This window comes from Meleagris gallopavo, chromosome 3 (genome assembly GCF_905368555.1).
Source record: "Meleagris gallopavo chromosome 3, MGAL_WU_HG_1.1, whole genome shotgun sequence".
Classification (NCBI taxonomy): Eukaryota; Metazoa; Chordata; class Aves; order Galliformes; family Phasianidae; genus Meleagris; species Meleagris gallopavo.
This window is the reverse complement of record NC_139406.1, coordinates 19,750,630-19,774,340: the sequence shown is the minus strand read 5'-3', so window position 1 is coordinate 19,774,340 and position 23,711 is coordinate 19,750,630. Positions and strand designations below refer to the sequence as shown.

At 35.6% G+C, this 23,711-nt stretch overlaps 1 protein-coding gene across 1 annotated transcript in view; it reads right to left on the bottom strand.

Moving 5' to 3' along the window:
* Window positions 1–23,711, bottom strand: part of CDH12 (cadherin 12) — a 152,722-nt gene that overhangs the window by 112,392 nt on the left and 16,619 nt on the right. The window contains exon 2 of the mRNA XM_085220392.1: window positions 7,688–7,982. Within this exon, the coding sequence (XP_085076518.1) occupies window positions 7,688–7,982 (295 nt within the window). The remainder of the gene's footprint in view (window positions 1–7,687; window positions 7,983–23,711) is intronic.

Here is a 23,711-nt window from a genome sequence, read left to right as displayed (position 1 = left end):
CAGTGTATACTATGAGAACTAACATGATTCAGCATCATAAAAATAACAAACATCCACATTCAGAGTAAAACCAAATAGCTTAGTTTTAATAACAAAATAATAATAGTACTGGCTGGAAAACCTGTCTACATCAAAAGACTTGATGTAGATGTGGAGCTTTTAGAGTGAGACCAGAGGAGGGCTATGAGGATGGTCATAAGAGAGGAACACCTCTCTTATGAGGAAGGTCTGAGAGAGCTGGGCTTGTTTAACTCGGAGAAGGCTCTCAGAAGACTATACTGTGGCTTCCAGTACTTGAAGGGAGCTTATAAACAGAAAGGGACCTAATTTTTAGATTGTCTAATAATGAAAATAAAGGGGGAATGGCTTCAAACTAAAAGAGGGAAAAATTTTGATTAGATATTAGGAAGAAATTAATTACCCAGAGGGCAGTAAGACCCTGAAACAGGCTGCCCAGAGAAGCTGTGGATGCCCCATCCATGGAGGCTTCCAAGGCCAGGTTGGTTGGGGACCTATTCTGGTGTGGCAGCCCTGCCCATGGCAGGCAATATGGAACTAGATGGTCTTTAAGGTCTTTTAATCTAAGCTATTCTATGAATCTATGAGTTATTACAGTGTTGTGAAAGTAAGCCACTCTTTATAAAGCCTTTTAAAACTGCTAAGTGAATCACTGAGTGTGAATATATATATATTATTTACACAGAAAAATAGTATTTCAATTTTCATAAAGCTTTGAGCAAGGTTCCAAACCAAAGAGTTATTTATTAATAAATGAATAACAAGGAAAATAGCAGCAACAATAATAGTAATAATTTAAAAGAGAAAACACTTTTTTGATACCTAAATAAAATGTAGAAATCAAATGGTGGGGATCAATGACCAGTTTTTTACTAGAGGGAAACTGCCATTGTCATTTGAATTCATATATTGCCAGTAAAAGAAAACATATAAGCAGGTGACAACTTGACAAAATGAAACAATTGACTGCAAAACACAGCAGGGGAGTGGAAAGTTACCAAGTCACTGAGATTTCGCATGACGATGGATAATTGGCTGAATATGAGCCAGCAGTGTGCCCAGGTGGCCAAGAAGGCCAGTGGCTTTTGTATCAGGAATGGAGTGGTGCACAGGACTGGGAAGTCATCCTGCCCCTGCACTCGGCATTGGTGAGGCCTGATCTCGAGTACTGTGTTCAGTTTTGGGCACCTCAGTACAGAAAGGACATTGAGGTGCTGGAGCAAAGAAGAGCAACAGGGCTTGTAAGGAGCTTGGAGAATATGCCCTATGAGAAGAGACTGAAGGAACTGGGGATGTTCAGTCTGGGGAAAAGGAGGCTGAGGGGAGACTTTATTGCTTTCTTCAAATACCTGAAAGGTGCTTACAGTAAGAGTGGGTTGGTCTCTTCTCACTGGTGACAGATGACAGGATGAGGGTAAATGGCCTCAAGTTGTGCCAGGGTAAGTTTAAGTTGGATATCAGGAAAAACTTCTTTACAGAAAGGGTTGTTAAGCACTGGAATAGGCTCCCCAGGGAGGTGGTGGAGTCATCATCCCTGAATGTGTTTAAAAGCCATTTGGTGCTCAGGGACATAATTTAGCAGAGATTAGTTAGAGTTAGGGTAAGTTTGGTTAGGTTGTGATTTGACTTATGATCTTTAAGGTCTTTTCCAACCTGAGCAATTCTATGATTCTGTGAAAGTAACAAACCTGGGAAAATCTACTTTATCAGAACTGTCACACAGATGGGTCATAGCTCAGTTACGTATCAAATGTTTGTGGAATCACTGTGGAAAATCCTCCTGAGCTATCGGTTTAATGATTACCCATAGACAAAAGAGGTAAAATGATTGAATTAGATATAGAAAAGAGGATAAACAAGTCATTGTTATCCTCCTATTCAAATTGAGTGCAATTCTATTTTGAATATTTCATCCAATTCCAATCACTGCCTTTGAGGACTTTTAAACACTAGAAAAAAGCATGGAGATCACAGTGGAGATGGTAGAGTTGTACACAGAGGCTGCACAGATTGTACCACCAGACATCTCCCCATGACTTACGTAATTCCATTTAAATACTTTACACCAGGGTAAGCTCTTGGCTACACAAAGGCAGGCAACTATAGGCAATGTTAAACCAGCATGCAGGTTCCTGAATTTCTCTCTGCCCACCAGTTCATCAGATTAATTTTCTACAGATTGACATCCTTTCACATTAAACTACTGGGTACATTAAACATATACTTAACATTATAAGCTTTTGTCAATGCTTAAGTATAACCCTTACTGAAGTATTAACTTCAAAAGGAATAGTGCCAGAGACTTCACAGAGACTGTCTGTAGCCTGCACTAGGAAGAATATACATAACATGCTTGTTATGATCTAGTTGGTGTTTTGTACCATAGGGGACACCCAGTAAAAAATAACCTGATACCAATTTTCTAGCTTCATAGAGCATTGTAATGTTATCACTGAGGCCATTTCAAATAGAATTCAACTATAATCAGAAGTACAGCTATGTAATGTGAACATATTCCATTACTATTTCATTAATAACCAAAAGGGCAAAAGAACTGCCATGATGACCTGTAGTTTGTAGGCCTCCCCAAAGCAATAGAGTTAATCTGGTGGAAAGGTATGGAACTGAATTGCCTGGGAAGGAACACATGATATTTGTAACTTAGGGAATTAATGAGTTTAGTATAGTCCCAGCTGTAGGCATAGAGGAATAACGGCAGCATCTTACAAAACAAACAACAAATTGTGGCAGAAGTTATAAATTAGTCACATGTAATACATCGTAAAGATGATCAATTGAAATATGTCTATTTAGTGAAAGAAATGCAGATATCTCTGTACATATCTTTATATATGAAATACATATTTAGCTCTTTCCTTGAGTGTGTGTTTAATGCTGGTATGCTGTAGTTCTGATTCACTTGGACATGAAGTTTCAATAACAGGATAACTTTTGTTTAAACTTGCTTGGTATTTGCATTCTCTCAAGAGCCCTGCTGCAAAAGAAGCTGGTACAGCCACCAGAATCAGCAACAAAATTTATTAAGCTATATTTAAAGACAACATATTTTCTTACTTACAAATTTAGAAGTTTCCTTCCCCTTCTCAGTCTTCATACATGGAGATTTCCATTTCTGATTTGTGCTACATTTTGGCATTCACGTTATTTCAAGATAACATTTTCAGATAAAGATGGCTAAATCAAACCAGTACCAGAATAAAGGAGGAAAAAAAAAAAAAAAAAAAAATCTAGATCTTAAGCTCTTATAAGCTTCTTAACTAGGCATAGGCTAACATCATAGCAATTTGTGTTCAGTTCTACTCCATCTGCTGAGTTACTCCATAGGGAACTTTACATCATTGTTCCTTCTAAAATAAATACTTTGTCATACAGCTCCTGTATTCTGCAGCTCCTTGTTCAAATAGTTATGCAAGCAACAACGTCAGCTTCTGAGACAACAGTATCCATCCACTACAGTATATAAACTATACATACTTAGAAAGTATCTCAAATAATTAAAATCATACATTAGTAAAGTAGCCTATATGATACACAGTCTGTAACTAAGACACTTTTCAAGTCAGTACTTCTTTTGTTTGTATCTGTGATAAATCTATTTGTATCCCCTTTTTGTAGGTGAGTAGATTACACTGCATGTGTGGAAGGTGTAAGGTTAATTGCTTCTGATGTAAAACAGGCAGGTATTCTGTTTTGCAGGTGTCTTAAATTAGTTTTAAAGCATAGAAAGCATCCTGCTGATGTTGCTTTTTCTGAGTAAACAGCACATGAAGAAATCTGGTTCCCAGTAAAGAATGCATCATTAAATAGAAATGGTAGTCCCAAAATTATCTTGCCTTCAGAAAAATCTAAAAGATGAGCACTATCTTAATATTTTTTAAGGAGTGGTAGTGACTAAAGGGAAAAACCTATCAACCAATCAAAAAGAGAAGACGAAACAAAACAAGAACAAAAAAAAAAAAAACAAACAATCAAAGAAAAACCTCTGTCTACAGACAGCGTAGAATAAATTTAATATAATCTCAAAGAAAATTTGCATGGAAAAAGTCAAATTTTCACCTAAAATATGCATAGACAATAACACAGTTATTTGAAAATATAGGTACTGTATCCAAATGTCTCATAGTATCTCTAAATGTTATCTATATTCAGAAAACCTGACATTAGGATCCTAGGAATTTTTATATCTTTTGCTATCACCAGGGTACAGGATTTTATTATAGCTTTAGTACTAGAGTTCTGAATCTGGGAATGAATGCTAAGGTATATTTCCAGCTACCAAAGCTTCAGTGACAGCAATTAATAGATGTTATAAAACTGGGAACAGTGTAGCTATGGAAATTTCTAAACAGAATGTAAGGGCTCTGAAGGACACCTTGTTTCACAAGACTTCCCAGCTCTGTACATTTCTCTCCCACCACTGCAGAGTGTGGTACTTATAAGGTATTTTGCATACGTCACTTTACTGCAGTGTCCAAATGGAATATATACGCTGTTAACAGTGGGTGTTGTCTTAGGAATTTTACTTGCTGGTTTTCTCTGAACTTTGTCTATATTCTGCTCATCATTACTAATTAATTCCCCCTCTACTTGGCTCTTCTGAGGTGCCATCTGGAGTACTGCATCCAGGCCTAGAGCCCGCAGCACAAGAAAGACACTTGGAACTCTTGGAACAAGTCCAGAAGAGAACCACCAAGATGATCAGAGAGCTGGAGCACCACCCCTGTGAAGAAAGATTGAGAGAACTAGGCTTGTTTAGCTTGGAGAAGAGAAGGCTCCAGGGAGACCTCATTGTGGCCCTCCAGTACTTGAAGGGAGCATATAAACAGGAGGGGAAATGGCTGTTTACAAGGGTGGATAGCGACAGGACAAGGGGGAATGGTTTTAAACTGAGACAGGGGAGGTTTAGGTTAGATGTTTGGAGGAAGTTTTTCATTCAGGGTGGTGACATACTGGAACAGGTTGCCCAAGGAGGCTGTGGATACCCCATTCCTGGAGACATTCGAGGCCAGGCTGAATGTGGCTCTGGGCAGCCTGGTCTAGAGGTTGGTGACCCTGCCTGTAGCAGGGAGGTTGAAACTAGGTGATCATTATAGTCCTCTTCAACCTAGGCCATTCTATGATGATCTAGCACAAGTTTCTACGAAATGGAATTAATCTTTGCATGTGAGTATCATGCAACAATAAAAACAGTAAACTGTTGGCCATCATCACCTGTCATAGAAATTACTAGAAAGGGGGGAAAAGAATCATGTTGTAGCATGTTTCCCACAGAAAACAAACAATGTGCATGCATGCATTTCATAACAGACACTGTTGCAAAAATATAGTAAGTGAAGTTTAAAATATAGGGACTTCAAAACTGATGACTAAAAAATCTTAGTATAAAAAAAAAAAAACAAACAAAAAAACAGGATGTGTTTATTAGTTCTTCTGCCAAAGCAACCATATGCTAGCACTAGTAAAAACACTAGCTAAAAAAATCAGTTATTTTCTATGTTATCCTCAGACAGTGGTAGATCTAGGCACTTCTATAGGTGCAACTAAATAGTATTGATAATGGGAAGCAGTAATTGTTAAATCCTCTTAAAATTTTGAGCTTGTGGGTAGTAGCAAGAGCAGCAATAAGAGAGTGAATGGAAGTGGGAAGACCTGGATCTAAGAAGCCACTAATCTCCTTGCACATAATAGAAGGCATTTTTCCGTATTTTTGCTGTAAGACGACCCAATAGCAAAATCTGCTATCTGCTTTAGTAACCACTAATTGGAGTTTAGGTCTCCATTTAGAGTATTTTTTCCTTGACTAGACTTTTCTGATCAATTTTCATCCGTCTTTAATTTTTGCTATGGAGGAAAATAAACTGTTTGAGTAAATCTTTTAGAGGTAGTGAACGTGCCAGAATAATGTGGAGGTCAAGAGGATGTATTCTTGCCATAGCATTCGCTGTTGTTTTTCCAAGGGAGAATACACTGAAATCTATTTATTTTAAATAGTTGTCTGCAGGCTGCATAATAGTCATTTACATTTCAGTCTTGCAACTCTCAGTCAATGTAAAGGTGCCTGGCATACCTTGAAAAGAATTCCCCATGAAATCAAACCATGATTAGTATTTTACCAAACATCCATAGTTTATAGAATCATAGAATGGTTTGTGTTGGAAGGGACCTTTAAGATCATCTAGTTCCAATCCCACTATTATAGGCAGGGACACCTCCCACTAGACTGGGTTGCTCAAAGCCCCATCCAGCCTGGCCTTGAATCCTTCCAGGGAAGGGGCATCCACAACCTCACTCAACAACATGTTCCAGTGTTTCACCATCCTTACAATAAGGAATTTCTTCCTAATATCTAGTCTAAATCTACCCTCACCCAGTTTAAAGCTATTTCCCTTGTCCTGTCACTACCACACCCTTATAAGAAGCTCCTCCTCAGCTTTCTTGTAGGTCTCCTTTCTGGTGTTGGAAAGATGCTACAAGGTTTCCTCAGAGCCTTCTCTTCTCTAGGCTGAAGATATTCAGCTCTCTCAGCCTGAACTCATAGGGGAGGTGCTCCATGTTCATCTTTGTGGCCCTCCTCTAGACCTGCTCCAAGAGCTTCATGTCCTTCTTCTGTTTGGGGCCCCAGAACTGGAAGCAATACTCCAGGTGAGGTCTCAAGAGCAGAGAAGAGGGGCAGAATCATCTCCCTTGACCTGCTGTTCACACTTCTTTTGATGCAGCTTAGCGTACAGTTGGCCTTCTGGGTTACAAGTGGACCTTGACAGCTCTTTGAGTCAGTTGAGTCTTTCATCAACTGACACCCCAAAAATCCTTCTCCTCAGGGCCACCCTCAAGCCATTCTCTGCACTGAGCAATATAATCTGAGTGTAGATGTCACTGTTCATTGCAGGGAAGGTGGACCAGATAACTTTTCAAGGCTACTCCCAACTCAAACAATTATATGATTCTACAATTCTCTGCTCCTACAGTAACATTTATGGATATGAAAATTTACCATGTTTGCAATCAATCTTGTGGGTTTTTTTTTTTTTTTTTCCTGGCTTAGGAATCTAGTGCAATAAATATCTTGAATAATAGGTTTTCAAGACCTCATTCAAGTCTGTCTGGATCTCCCCCACTTCTATTTTTCATTGTGGCTGCCAGGTGAGGGCTATCATTACTTTCAGAACCTATGAGATAACAGGATAAAGAATTCTGCCTCATAACTATGGGATTATGCAAATGCTATTAGTTGTGCAGCAGCATAGGCAGGAATAATAAACGGCAAGATGTTTCACAGCAAATAATGAACACAAACTAGGAATAAAAGGCAACACACTTCATCACAACAACATCACGTCTGAGAGTACAGAATCTCTGAAAGAGTATCTGCCATGAGTACCGTTTCTATTCTTCTCACGTCTTCAGGAATTAAAAGTTAAAAGGTCTCATTTGTGTAGGATGATAACTTATTAAACAAGCAAATAAAGCAAAAAATGAAACTGCAATATGCATATTTCTAAGTACAGAGTGAGATGTTTCTAACAGTAACTTTTTGAAGACATATTTTCATTTCAGCCTTCCCTTTCTCTCCTCAGCAGGAAATCCATATTGAGACAATTAAGTTATCAAGAGTTATGCAATTAGTTATCAAGAGTTTAAAGCTTCTTACCCACTGGAGACATTTCTGGTACGCTGGCAATGTAAGGCCCATCCAGAAACTTTGGCTCATTATCGTTAATGTCCTGCACTTTGATGATGAACTCTGATTCAGGCTCTAGTGGCTTTTTGGTGTCAACATCCACAGCCTGTGCTCGGAGTGTGTAGAAAGGTTTTTCTTCTCGATCTAGGCTCCTTATGGCATGAATGTCTCCTGTGGTCTCATCAATAGTAAAAACAGTGCCGGCACCATCTCCTGAAAGGGTATATTTAACAGTGCCCACTCCCTTGTCCAAATCAGAATGAAGCTTGAGAACAAAAAGAAAAAAGGGAGGAAAGAAACATTAATTGCTTTTTCTAGGCTTGAAAGTAATTATTATTTTTCTCTTATGTAAAATAAAAGATGTTAGAGGAACCAATTTCCTATGTCTTTAAGTGCACACAAAAAATGCAAGTAGAATGTATTAATATTTTTAGCTCTATCTGGTATATCTAGGACAGACAGCATTTCAAACCTGTTTTCTGCCATGAATGCTGCTCAGTACTAAAACTGCAATGAAAAAGGGCTTCAGATTTGTTAGAAACCAAAACCTAAGACCAATAGTGGAAAAACAGCAATAACTGCATCAAACAAATGTGAGATGACATGAGAAGGTGTCAAAATCCTTCACAGGCATTTGGCTTTCACAGAAGTAGAAGAGAATCAGCTCATTTTCATTTCACACACAGCTTGCTGAAATGCTAAACAAACTCAAAGTCAAATCTGGTTTAAAAAGGACAATGCACTGCTCTTCCATCATAATACATATGAAACAGAATTTAAAAGTACTACCTCTTTTCCACAAATAGCAGATCATTTATTTTTATGCTTTCTAAGATACAGAAGGAATAGTTTGAAGCTAGGCTTTCTCTTCCCTATTGGAAAAATACAGATAAAAACGTCAGTTCTAACTCAATCATTTTCATCTTCAGTACCAATTTGCACATCCTCCAGCCTGTTTGAATGTTAAATCTCTATTTCTACGTTAAGAAAATACTTAAAAATCTCCAAGAATTTGTGTTTGTCCTTTTGATCATTGTCTACTATAACACTGTCTTTAATAGAAAATGTAGACATTTTTGAAGTAGAAATATGGTCCGATGAACATCTTTCTCAATGTCTTCATCTGATTCATGCTTATCCTTTAAATACAACTAGAAGTTCTGAATATATACTCAAGGTTACATCGCAGATGCTGAAATAGCTTTTAAAATACTCACCTGCTTGTCCCACCTAATGAGGTCTAAAGAGATCTGCTATAATGGACACAAGTTGAAATGGTGTTTTCAAGAGTGAATTCTCTTTAAGCAGATTATGGATATAGGCTTTATTTACATGATGTACTGTCCAAGGTGAAACACAATAAAGGAAACATGGGACATGAAATGAGATTATGTAGAGAATGAATTACTGAGAAACATAATGGTTTTGGTAATGGGGCAAGAAGCTAAGCCACAGAGAAAGAAATAAAGGCAATTATTAACATTTATAGCTATTGCCTTGAAATTGAAAGTAGGTCCTTGTGACTGTGGAGGAGGTCATAGTTTCTGGGATAGAGTGAACATAAACATAGTCTCTTCTTCGTCTACCTTTTCATTTCATCATTCCTGTTCAGTGAACATACTGGATTCTGATCTTTCATCTAGTTACCCCCCAACATGGGATTTTAAATTATTTCTCCAGTCTGAAAGGAAGCATTTTGCTTCTTGAGTACTGGTTCACTGTGGAAAAATTCAAAGGAAGTTAATTCTTTTCTTCCTGGGGAGTTAAATATTCCCTGCTTTTGAAATGAAAAGATAATGGAGCCTGAGATAATTAATATCTATTTCTTCCTCATGATTTTAATTTAAGTGGCTTGCAAGCATCCTGCTGTTCCATTATACCTTATTCACCTAAAACTTGCTATTTTTCTTCCATTATCAGTTAGAGGCTTACAGACACAAATAGAGTGAAACAAAATAATAAATCAAAAAGATGCTGAGAAAGCTCACAGAAAAAATGTAATTTTATAAAGGAAATCTCAGCATTTTCTTATTTGTTTCACTGTATTAAACAAAGTATGTCTGGGATTTATTACAATGTCCCCCTTGCTCCATACTCCTGGACAAAGGAATATCACAAGGAAGAAGAATATGATATCCAAGCAAGGATTTGTAAACAGGAAACCATGCAAAGAATACTGCCTCTTTTCCTATATCCAGTTATCATACTTGGAACTAAAGCTGAGATGGCTGAGTCTCTCTGATTGCCAGCTGAAGGGTTTACGTTCAATTAGTAACACATCAAGCTAGGATTATAATACAGAGAAATAATTATACTTTCTTTTTCCACCAATAGGGGAAAAAAATAAAAAAATATAACAAGAAGAAATCAAAACAATGGCTGCTAAAAGAATGAAGAATATAAGAAGACAAGCACAAGCAAATCTCAAATTTACAGGACTTGGCAATTAGTAGCATGAGCAATTCTGTAGTTTAGTCGTGTTTGCTGTGCTTCAGAAATATCACTCAGCTGGTATAATCTAAAAATCATTTCTTTGATTTAAACAGAATTGCATTAGCTAGGATTCATCACATTGTGTTTATTTCATCGAACCATACTATGTTATAGGCTCCTCAAATGCTGTTGCTGGACAATGGGCAAATGCATACTTATTTGTAACCCATATTGAGCTATCCAATTTGTGGGGCAATTAAACATTACAAAGCATCTAATTATTGTAGTTAAGTAGCTGATTGCTTTAATTTAAATTGAACTAAGTTCTCCAGCAATAAAAAGAGATACAACATTGACATTCAGATGCAAGGACAGACAGAGAGGAGCTAGCATTGGTTGGACTCGGAACCACAGAATTTGAGTTGGAAGGGACATTTAAAGGTCATCTAGTCCAACTCTTCATCAATGAACAGGGACTTTCACAGCACTAGAAAGAAGTTTGGGCATTGAATGCTTAAAATTTTCAAGAAAGCAGTTTAAGCTAAAGAATAAATGCGCAGTAGTGTATCTTGGTTTTATATGCTACACACTGTATTGCATTAGGAGAAAAGACACATTTTGTGCTGAAGAACATATGGAAAATTTGCAATAGACTATTTTTTTCTGACACTGTGTGCACCAGTAGTCTTGTTCTGGTATTCCATTTTTCCTCCTGATTTGTACTTATTTTTTAATTCCTGCTTTGCTATTTGAACACAACTACAAGACAAGAGCATAACTACAAAAATCTTAATGAAACTCCCCTGATATGTTTACATTTCAGAATTACTTAAATTTATTAAGACTGTGTGATACAAACAAGTGTATTCATATGAATTTTCTTCCTTACTACATTTTCTCTGTAAATTCGGAATGTTAAAAATGCCACAAAGGTTTGAAAATGCAAATGATTCATTTCAAATATATTCTGTTATCCTCTCTAAGTAACACAAAGATAATTTTAGGGTCAGATCATTGGACAAATCTACCGTAAGTGTAAAATTAGTCATTTCTTGCAGCAAACACTGTTGGTGCAAAAAAACTATGACTATTTTTCTGCAATGGCAGATAAAGGCACATTATCTCATAATTCTTGTTAATGTGTACAAACAATAACACATATGGCAAAGGAAAAGACTGACAAAAAAAATCAAGTATGAATAATAAGATGGAGAGCATTGTGAAGTACACTGTATAAATCTATGCAGAAACCATGACAGTGTTCTTGAATCACATCCAATACCAGATGCCAGACTGAGTCAGTCTACTGGGCCACATGATCTAACAGTCTGCTTCAGCCTGCAAGTAGCTGACAGCTAGTTTGCTTCAGAGAAAACGAAAAAGTTGATAATACAACTCACCACAAGAGTGTCAAGAAGAAATTATACATTAGTTTTACAGGCAGTTATGTCTAATTGCTAGCAAGCAGTACGATTATTGTAATAAATGTTATGGCAGGCCATAACACTTCCTTCCTTCCTTACCACCACTTTTAAAAACAAAGCCAATTTATTTGGTTTGGTAAACTCTTACAAATGTTTACAAAATAACTGTGGAAATAATTCTGCAGGAATTCAAAATCTTCTAAAATTGTTAGGGGAAAAAAAAAACAACTAGGATAAGTACAGCATTTTAGTAGCATCTTTTATAGTAGAAAATTTTAGTATTTTAGTAGAATAATAGTATTTTAGTGCAATATTTTAGTAGAATATTTTCAAAATCAAAACACTAAAACACTTTCTCTGGAAGTTGCTACTGTACTACAGAAAGAGACCTACCAAAGAAGATTCAAAGTCACAGTGCTAAAGAACAATTAAGGGAAAAAGGAGGGAAAAAGGAAGGAAGGAAGACTACTGTGATACTCAATTCATAGGTCCACTAACATCTGAATGTCTGCCTAAGACTTCCTTCTGTGATGTAACGTTTTAAATCCTCCAGACCTACTTTTTCCCCACTTCCACAGAAAGACTGTATATTTCTAAAGGCAGAGATTAACTTTGTTAATATTCTGTGGCAGAGATTAACTTTGAAGTAGCAATGTTTCAGAAAATCAAATGATGTGTAAGGACATACTTTTTATAAGAAGGACCTTCAGAACATGAAGGTGGCTTTTGGCGGTCTCCATGAACTTTTATTCATTACTAATAGTGAACTAAGCACATCCTGACAGCTCAATAAGACAAATAGTTGTTTGTTTGTTTGTTTGTTTGTTTCTAAAAGCAGATTTTATCAGCTTACAGCTTTAACAATTCAGTGTTATTAACTCAGTGTCATTTCAAGAATTTACACAGATGCACAAATAATTTTATACAGAAAGATCACCAAATGCATTAATTTAGCATACTTCAAGTACTATTGTATACTCCTTGCAGAACTGAACATGGCAGTAGCATGGATCAGAAACGTGCATTCCTTGGTAGTAATTTCCTCAGCATTCTATGCATGTGATTCTCAACTGCACATCTTAAACTCTTCAATCACTTGCATTAATGAACTCCGAATGTTTTGGAAAGTCAAAGTACTTTGTGAATTCATGAATATTGGTAAAGAAAGCAAAAGCAAACTAACAACCTACAAAACAAACAAACAATGCAAGAACAAGAGACAGAAAAAAAAAAATAAAATAAAACACTTTAAAAGTCAAGGAACATTGACCTGAGTTTTATTCTGTTACCAGTATCACGAGCTAAAAAAAATCATGAAATGGTAGCCTGAACTGAGGAAAAGAAAAAAATCATCATTTCTGTATGGAAAAGGCAGATGCAAAGTAGAGCTACTATGGCAATTCTGATCTGTAACGTCTTTGTGGTGGAACAGAGATGACCACTACAGAAGAGGATGTAAATGACAAGCCTTTGATACTAGTCACCTAGAAAGACTGTATTTGGAACACTGCCCTTTTTAAAGAGAGTTGTTTGTGAAGATATGTATCACATAACACATCTTATATTGGCAAGTATTGTATGATCTACATAGATTGCAGAGTTTCATTTAAAACTTGATCATTAGACTGTCATTTGTGGCTTTTATATAAATGTTATTGTTTCTTCCAACTAAAAACACAAGCTGATTTTTTTCCCCCCAAGATACAAGGTAGTGGGGTCACAGACTTTATGTCAGGTAACCAACTTACCTAAAGAACAGAGCAATTGCTGCTAATCAAATCAAATACTTTTATTTTCTCCTGTCTTCATCACACACACATATAGAGATACTCTTCAGAGGACATTTAGGGACAAGACATTATCTGCTCACGTGACATTCAGTGTAAATGTTTATTGATCCAAAAATTTGGATGACTAAAGCCATCTTTCGAATATGCAGCTAACATGCATTAATCAGCCAAGATCCCGGACTAAAGCTGGTGTCAGAAAGAGTTAGGACACAATATAAGCTTATGGAAAGAAACAGTAACTAAAATGATGTAATAAAAGAAAGATGAATTAAAAAAAAAAAAAAAAAAAAGGAGGAAAATAATGGTTTATATAGATTGTTTGGAAAATATAGCTTTGTGTCTTTATAAGGCTGAAAACTATCTGCAATAAGTTTATCTTTGTACTAGTTTTGTAAAGGACTTTTAATAGACATGTCCACCCACAAATAGTCTTAGCTCTATGACAACATTAAGTAATAATTAAATAACTCAATTAAAGAAAAAATATATACATGTATATATATAATAAGGTAAGACTAAAAATAATTATTTGAAATAGCGAGTTGTGCAATCTTATGGTCACGATTAATTTTCTTAGAAACATATTGTTATAGTTTCTTTATGTTTTGTAAAATATCTACCTTCAAAAATTGGCACTTATCTAATTTTTATAAAAGTGATAAAAAACAACAACACAAACAATATGGTTCTTTCTTAATTACTTTTTATATACTGTCCAATTTAGATTAGTATACTTTCTTATTCAAGAGGAATTAAATAGGAAGGTTTTCTACCCCTTTCCTAATGATTTGTTTGTCAAATAAAGCTGAGTTTTATTTAAATTAAATCACTGATTATCCAATTAAATAAAATCATTATCTCCTTCTGTCACAGGGATTTAGTTTAAGCATACTAAGTCAGACCAGACTTTTCCAATAATGAGTGTGACTGCCAGTTAGTAATATTGATGGCAAATAAGTCATTAGGAACAAATTAGCGAGGAACAAAACCACTACCTGAACTGGTCTGTTCAAATGAATCCTAATCTTCCTCATCACTGGCGACTTAAGAAGCTACGAATTTCTGTTATTCTATGCTCCTCCAGAAAAATCACTTTTGCTTCACTATGCTGAATTAAAAAGTAATGTGCAAAACCACATTCTTAAATAATTATCTTTTTCTTTTCGAATTAAATCAATTGCACAAACTGAAAGCTCTATCAACACTAACTTATTGAACATACACGCAATTATACATGTAAGTTACAAGTTGCATATACTTCTGATGATGAGCTTTGAACCATCATTTCAGTCAGAGTTGATGGATACAGAAACAGTGTCCCAAGCTTCTCTTTTTAACTTAAATGTATTAATATTGGAATTTAGTTCTGCATAATTCATATTCTTACTGAACTCAACTTCAAATTACAGCATGTCAACTAGTTTAAGACTATAGCTGTGTTGAATTCCATTTGGGAGAAATAATAAATAAAACTTAATCGACTTCTTTACCTTGCTCTATCCAAAAAGCTATCAGGATGTTCATTGTTTCAAGACTTTCAAGGTTAAAGCATGTTGGTTTAAAAAATTACGATTTATTTTATGAATTAGAAATGTCTTCAATAGAGATTTTGCCTGAAGAGTTGTGTTAGGTACTGGATGATTATTTTTTTTCCTAAGTTTTAGAAACATCTTAGTATGCAGAGATGTTCTCCCTCCAGTTCTCACCACAAATTTCCATGTTGCCACACCTGCCTTGTGAATTTCAATATGCCACCTTTTAGGGACAGATTCATGCACAGTTCCTAACTAATGGTTATGTAGACGCAGAGGCTTTCTTCAGTACCCTCTATTGTGATGTTCACACACTTCTGTTACTGCTTGGAAAAGAGGGATATTTTGAAAACATCAGTGTTCTGCAAAACTGGAACAGTTTATGGAACCAAGAATCTGTTGAAGCTTTTACCAACAACAGTATGGTGACAACAACACAGATTCCAACAACAAATTTCATTCACAGCAATTAGACAATAACCAAAGAAAAAAGATTGAGGAAATACACCAAATTCCAATTTCTTATTTCTCCAATGCAGTTCCATACATCTTACTGAAATAATATCATCTACAATGAAGGGTGCAGCTTCTGGTGACAGCTCACTGGAAATTCTCCATCACATTTTTGTAATTCCAGAATTTTGTATAATATTTCACAAAAACATAGCAGAGGATTGAATTTGAAACCCTTAAGTCCAAAGACCTCAACACATCAGGTGAGAAAAGCAATGCTGTGCATGTATCCCTGTGAACAGATGTGATATTTTCCTTTTACTATCATGTACTTGAAATTCACAATAAGCTATCTTATGGTTCAAAGGAATCTGTGCAAGACACTGCCTCCCATAGATGTATGCATTTCAGTTGGCAAAAGCAGATATAGTTTTGATTTTCACCTATGAAAATGATGATTCTCACTCAACACCAGTACTTGGCTGGAATCCTGGTGGCTATGTTGGAATGTAACGCTGATGTCTGAAACTGAGAAATGAAGAACGGGAAGTTATGATGACCAAAGGTCTGGGGAAAAAAAAAAATAAAAAATAAAAATCATCACAGCTCTAAGCAGCAGATAGTAATTCTCCTTTTCAAGGCAATACTTTTTAATTCTAAAATCAAATGAAGGAAAGCCATTACAACCAAATTATGCATTTTTGCTATTTAATTGTGTGAGATCTGCAAAACACTCGATGTTATTGCTGAAATTAATTAAAATGGCAAAGACAAAGGGGTGTGGTGCTCCTTGTAGCTAGCATACATGATTGTAGCATTTTCCATGTGAAACATGAATCTATAAGAGAAGCAAAAAATATCTGCATCTCTCTAGATACTGTATACTTACTGGAATACATTATTTTGCATTATGTTCCCTGTTGTACCACCACCATAACATACATAAAAGACCAATGCATGAAAATATGAATTACAATGTATGAATAAATACAAGAGTTTCTCCAAAAGTAAATCCTATTTTATTATGCTGGACCATGACATCAGAGAAGGATGTTGTTAGTATGGCAGTAGAGGTTGAACCTTCCCACCAATATTCCTTTCCATGTTGCCGGATGACAAATGGCAGCAGAGAGGCAGTCTGACAAATTGACGTGGAAGTTTCAGAAATTAAGGTGTTGGTAAGACTAGATATTTTCAGCTTAAAATGAAGCGTACGTACTTGCCAAGTGAAATGACAAGATCTGTTTTCTTGCAAGTGCGTGAAGGTAATTCATTTTCTGTAGAACAGCACTATAGATGTCTTAAGGTACAGGATACAAAATCGTATAGTTTATGTTCCATATTCCTTATATGTTAACTACTCAGACTTTACACTGAAAATACCATCAGCCACAGGGGACACATGCTTGAATACCAAATCCCACATGAATGGTGTATGAGATTCCTCATTTCACCTAATTATGGGCCATAGCATTATGGACAATGTTTTTCTAGATATTTTGATTTCCCATAGAAGCTGTAGCTACAGCTGCTCAATTCCAAGGACATTTTTTCCTCATAGAAATTGCCCTACTGATGCCAGTGGCAATACCTTGGTGTACGCTGCAGGATTAACCATGAATGTCACCAGGAAGACAGTGTATCATCATATACTCAGCTTAAGTGGAAAAAACAAAAACAAAACAAACAAACAAACCCCAAAACCCTGTCTACTAACAGCCATCATGGAAGAAGAGTATGTCAAATGGCACCTATGGCTCCCTGCATCCACACAGTCTTCCCAAGGTGATGTTCACTTCTCTGCTCCCAACTGCTAGAGTTAAATTAAATCCCCTCACACTTCCAAATTTCCCTCTATTGTAACATCATATCTAGCTAAAGCTAGCCTCTTTTAGACTGACTCTTCAAATCTGACTTGGGTTCTCTGACTCAGTTGTTCAAAAATTCCAGAGGCAGTTTCTCCTGAAAGTCAGACTCCCTAAAATAGGTTTATCCTGCTTTAGGCAGTCACAGTTTTCTGACATTCAGAGACATGAAAGGACACAAGTCACCATACAGACTCCTGTTGCACTACCCAGTGGTCCACCTCTGCTGAAATCTTTGTGTGTATATCTAAAAGACAAAAATAGTTAATAAAAATCATTAATGATAAATACACAATTTTCACAGCAGCTCTGTTGTTAGTCTAAAAGAATTGGTTCCTGTAGTTATAAAACAATAAGAAAGATGAGCTGTAAGGTCTCTATCTTTCAGAGTAAAGACATACCTGGAAACATATGCTGAAAGAGCTTCTGTTTAAGGCCATTCCATTTGGAGAGGTTAAAGATTCTAAACTGATTTTAGAAGCTTATGTTTAATTTGACATTGATTGGGACTCTAAAGTAGCAAATAAATCTTCAGCCATTTCATTTTTTATTTATTTTGGTATGTTCTTCAATTCCAATCTGAACTTGGGAGTCAAGAAGCAAGGGCCTATTAAATTCTGTTGGAGCTGATTAAGCTTTTTTTTTTTCTTTTTTTTTTTTTTTAAATGAAATATTTTTCTTCGCTGATTAGGTTGAAAATGAATATAAAAAAAATCTTTTCCTCATGTATTTAAATTTAATGCTACGTTAAATACAAAAAACTTGCTCTGTAAATCACACTTGCTGTAAAACACTGTCAGCTAGGGCGTCTCTTTTTCCTTGATAATGACACTTCTGAGCAGGTAGGAAATGACAGAGCAGAACTATTCTGCATCAACCTGTCTGTCACTATGACAAGATCTACTGTCATAAAGTATTTAACTACTTCCCTTTTCTAAATAGGAAAAAAAAAAAACAAAAACCTGTCATCTTAGTTTCTATCACGGAAGCAAAAAACAAAATAAAATTTTAACACATACATTTAAGGGATAATTTTAAGATATTCACAGGCACAGGGTATTATGAGCAGGAAAGAATATTACCTGAATTTTTAATTGCCTAGTCTTCATTTACCTTGGTCCTCACATAAGAAGAAAACACAACATTATACAAAATAAAATACAAAATGATCTAGCATTCATTAATCAATAATGCTTAAAGCGCATGAGATACAGCCATGGACAGTACAGCAGAACATCTATAGGAATTAATCTTTACCCTCTGCACATATGTTTGAATTCCAAGAACACACAGTTATGTTCTAGCTGCAAGATTTCCTCAGAAACAGCTTTAAAAAAGCTAAATTAATGTGAAATCATTTTTCCCCACAGAAGACTGTTGATTTTCTTCATGTTTCAGAAGAAGCATAAGAGAGGGTTATATTGTAAATGTGTCTTTCATATTGCAGAAACATTCAAAATGGTTTCAAGGTTAAATTTTATTCGGTCATGAAACTGTATCTTGGTGAACTTTCTACATCTCTGATTGAGGTGTGGGTAAAATTCATATAACAGTCAAATAAACAGTAATGCTACCATTTAAAAAATAAAATATAATCAAAATCAAAAACAACAAAACAGAACCTGCTACTGACTGAAGGTAGTTTCTCATCTGGTCAACTTGCACTCTTTGTCTCTGAGACCAACAAGAAATCTAGCAAATAGAGCATTTAAAGTGATTAATGAACAGCAGAGTAGCAATTTATGAAATTTTGTCCTAAATGCAAGCAGGTTGAACAAAGAAAGAAGAGAATAAAATTAATGAAGAGATTCTACAGAGTGAGGAACAGAAACATGTTTTTGAGGTGGCGATTCTGGAACAAGAGGAATGAAATTGTTTCAAGAACACACACCTTGTTGGCCTGCACACATGCCATCTCCTCAATGGAGTCAGCACTTCAGCCTGACACCATTTTATATGCAGAATCATACAGTAGTGAAAGTAGGGACATGCTGAAATAAGAAGGCAACTTGGAGGAAAAAAAAAAAAAAGAAAAAAAAGAAGCAAAAATTCTAAGCCCCTTAAATATTTTGCTGTCAGGGATACAAGTTTTATTTCCAACTTTGCTGTATTAGAAATAATAATAAGTCAAATCCACAACTCCTTATTCAATTATATGTACTCAGATAGGTCTTCAGGAAAAGTACCAGCCATTTCAATAGATTGCATATGAGGTAGTATTAATGATGAGTTAGTGGTAAGTTAGATAGCATAATAAATAAGTAAATTGTTACATTTCAGGTAAGTGAAACGCTGCATAGTTGGCATTTTCATCTAGCTTGGCTTTCTGAAAAATTGTTTGTCAGTTTTGCAAACGTAAGAAAGTTTCTCTCCCAATAGAGTCTTTTAATTAATTAATCTTTCGATGGGATAAAAACAGGTTCTTACGGCACAGGTAAAGAATCAGGCAGAATTTGTTCTTCAGGCTTGGATTATCTGAAACAAGCAGCATTTATACAGCTCTATGCAGAATTAATCAAATCACTAAAATCTGTGTTTGAAGTTATGGGTACATTCATATTTCACATGTCATTAAGCTGCACTATGTAAGAATATTGGAAAATTGGTATGTCTTTTTAATAAAAATTTCACACCTATGTACCAAAAGGCTGTAAAAAAAATTAAAAAAAATAAATCACAGCTCAAGTCTAAATCATTTCTGCTTAAATGGAGCAGTTCAATTATAAATCTCCATGTTGATTGTTTCTGCTGGATTGTCCCAATGCAATTATATTAAAAAACCAGATGAGTTTACAAGTGGTTATCTTCTAGCCAAAGCATTTACTTGCAAGACTTATTTATGTTTTTAATGGATAAAGAAAAATGTTCATAAGAATGAGTGGAAAATACAGTCCAATAGATAAAAAGTATAAAAGCAACTTAAGATAGAAATGATTGCATGGCCATGGTAAGATCTCAGTTCCCTGTAATTGTGCCCTACTTACATTTTATACTGGTGAGATGAAACAATATCATCTCTGCTGCTGCAATATACAATGGAAAAGGAGGTGAAATGCATGGAGAGACATTTACTCCAGAGAGATAGGGCAGCAAGGTTATTGCTGCAGGGACTTTGAAGATGGAAGAAGGTAGAAGCAGGGTAGAGGAGCTGTGTGTGGGTGGGTTTATATTCTACCTCTTTCCTGACAGAGCTGCTCAATGAAATAACAGAGGTGTTAATTTGTTCCTAATCCTTCTTCACATGGTCCTTTCAGATGTCCTGGGGAAAATAAGTTACAAGGGCAAAATCTCTCCAAGCGCCAAAGAAACCTAGCTGTGTCAATAAATGCTGAAACTGGGCCTCGAGGATGCCAATGGCAAAACTCCCATTGTCTGTATTATCATTCAATAATAATTAGGGCCTTGCAAGTACTGGTCGAATACTCTCCTGCAGAGTGACAGTAAACATTTTCTTTCATTTCAGTTCACACTCTTAGGTAAGTTTTCTTTTCACTTTTTATAGTTTTAACAAATCAAAGACATGAATACAGAAACAACTAAAAGCTTTTTCTTGCACAGAAATACAGGACCTCAAATAATATTCCAAGAAAGGAGAGATAAGCTAAACTTGATCAAATAATATGTTTTGTGATTTTAACTAAGACTTCAATTAGACAAATTACTGTGAAATCCCACTGGTGGAGGAGTGTCTTGTTCCATAACACCGGTTTGATCTATTTATTAATGTCCACAGAACCAAAGTTCCTCTCACTGATAAACGTTGCAGCTACTGAACAATAAATTCACCTGAATTTGTGATAGTTGCTGATTATAATCAAGGAAGTAATATTCAAAAAAGGAAGCATTTTTAGTAATTTTCTTACAAAATACTCTTTTTAGCGTGACAAGTAATTTGCACATACCCTATTTGAATGTCAGGACAGATTTTAAAGAATAATAAATTTATTTGCTGTTGACCTCCTAGGCATCAAACATAACCTTGGTAGTCTGCCTTTACGTTTTCACAGATTCTCAATGTAATTGTTAAGTTCTTCACCTTATGGCCCTTGCTCAAATGCAGAAACCAGGACTGATAAACATGTTTATGCATCTCTAAAAAGACAGTGTAAACACTCATGACTAATGATAAAGACCATGTCTACTTTTTCTATGAGAAAAATATATTTTCATTTAGTGAATAATACAAAATCTCTGCTTCACTTTGAGAAAATGCAACCCAGTGATGTATGATTAATTTTAACCATACTTGAAAGGCATACTTATAGAAACTACATGTTCATTACTAAGATCAGAGAACAATTACATCTATTCAGAATTAGATCAGTTAATCCTAAACTAATTAGCATCTGTTTGTTAACAAAACTCTTATTGTAGCAATAATTGCTCCATAAATTGAACTGAATTTAACAATAAAGGATAATGTAGCCTAATTTACATAGGACAATAAGTCAATTACTTCTAGGATTCAATTCATTCAGGAACGTAATGTATAAATGAAATGCTTTTGCTTAAACAAAAATCAACGAAAGAACAGGTAATTGTACTCTTTGACTAATGAATTTGCAAAAACAATGAGTTAGCCAGAAAACAGGAATTATTACTCATCTTTTCGAGAGGGGAAAAAACTCCATGAATAAAAATTACTGAATGAGTGCAAAGATGGTGTTTCTAATTCTAAATATTTTAAAAATTAGTATTTTACTATTTTCAGTGTAAACTGAGTTGTTATAAAATCTCATTTCTTTCAGGAATATCCGAAGATGATTCATCTTCCACAGACATGCACTGTACAGGTTCAATGCAGTGAAAACTGTCATACAAGATAGTTCTCACTAAGTAAATATAACATCAAGCAGAAGGATGAGGTGTATTTCCCTATCTCATTCAGGAGGCAAGATCTATACTCTGGACAATCATCATGGCACATGAATATATAAACACAACACCTGAATGTATGAACACAGGACACAACCTCTGCAAACACAGTGTGCAGGCCATCTGTAGAAAGATATGCAAGACTGTATCTTGTAGTACTATGCTTTTATTTATGTGTAGGATATAAGATGTAGGTGCCAAAACCCTTACTCGCAGCAGGACACAAGTCTATTGAACCAGCCACCTGCTCCATAGAGCTTATTCCATTAAAAGAACAATGAGGAGTTTGACTCAATAAGAGCAAGAGAAGAAAAAGGATTTGTTTCCCCACTCTTTCTCTCACCTTCTGTACTCATACAGGGAAATATCCATCCTTGTTGAGCTGCTCAGAGATCTAATTTAGAGTTACACCCTTTACCTTTTGAGAGGCTGGCTTAGGGGTATGAAAGAATAAGGCATTCACTTACAGTGGACCTTTTAAAGCTTTCAGAAAAAATTCATCCTTTACTGCCATCCAGTCGGCCTTGTTTTGAGTGCTACAAAATGCGCTTTGAAAAATCATCCAGCACAGATGAAGTAAAATATTTAAGCAAAAATGAGCTTTTGATTTACTACACGTGTATCTTAAAAGTGCATATTTTTCATTTTAATGATATATTTACAGGAAGCATGAATTGGTGTTGTGGGATGCCAAACACCTGCCACAGAATGAAATTGCTTGTAATAAAATCATGAATAAAATGCATCCCAGCACACTTAAAACCCTATCAGGATGATATTCTTCAAAAATTCAACTGGATATTACTGTTCTCATTAATATTATTTTCAAAAGGATAGAATCAGTGACGTATCCCTGCTAAAGATTTTTAAATTCATAAACACATCAAGTTCTTTTTTCAGATTGTTGATTAACTTAATGACCTATTCAATCTACTAGTGTGATTAACAAAACATTATAATACCAAGTGTCCATAACATAAAAACAATCTTAAGTTTAGTTTGTTTTAACCAGTACTTCTGCATAGCGAAGTTTTCATTACAGCTGGCACCTAGGGCAATGGTAATTTACTTTCTTTTAAATTTGGTACACCAGCTGCAGCTGGTGGTAGTGCAGCACTTCTAACTTCCCATAGTATCCATTTTGTAGTCAACTGTGCTAAGAACTTCTGGTGCAAATATTTGGCTTCTATGACTCAATTACTCACAGCTCTGTGGAGCAGTCATCTGGAATACAGTATTCCTTGGGATTTTCTTTTATAGTAAGAACTCTGGCCTAATACAGTTTGATCAAGAGGTGAATAGGTTCTTCAGCATGAATAAGAAAATGTACATACCTACAGGTCACAAAACTGTAGTTATCCATCTCAGTTGCAGGATATCTCCCTCCATCACTGCAACACAGTGCCCTGACACACACCTTTCCTCAGCAGACTCAGCAGAGCTAGTGAGGGAAGGTACTGCCAGATGGCTTCCCAAAAGTGCAAATAAACCTTTGTATTCCCAACATTACTAACAGCATTCTGTGGATTGATCCTGCTACTACAACTATCCTTCTTCCATAGCATAGCTTATCGCTTTCTCCTGTGCCACAGCAGACACCAGCTCTTGCTCTATGAGAACTC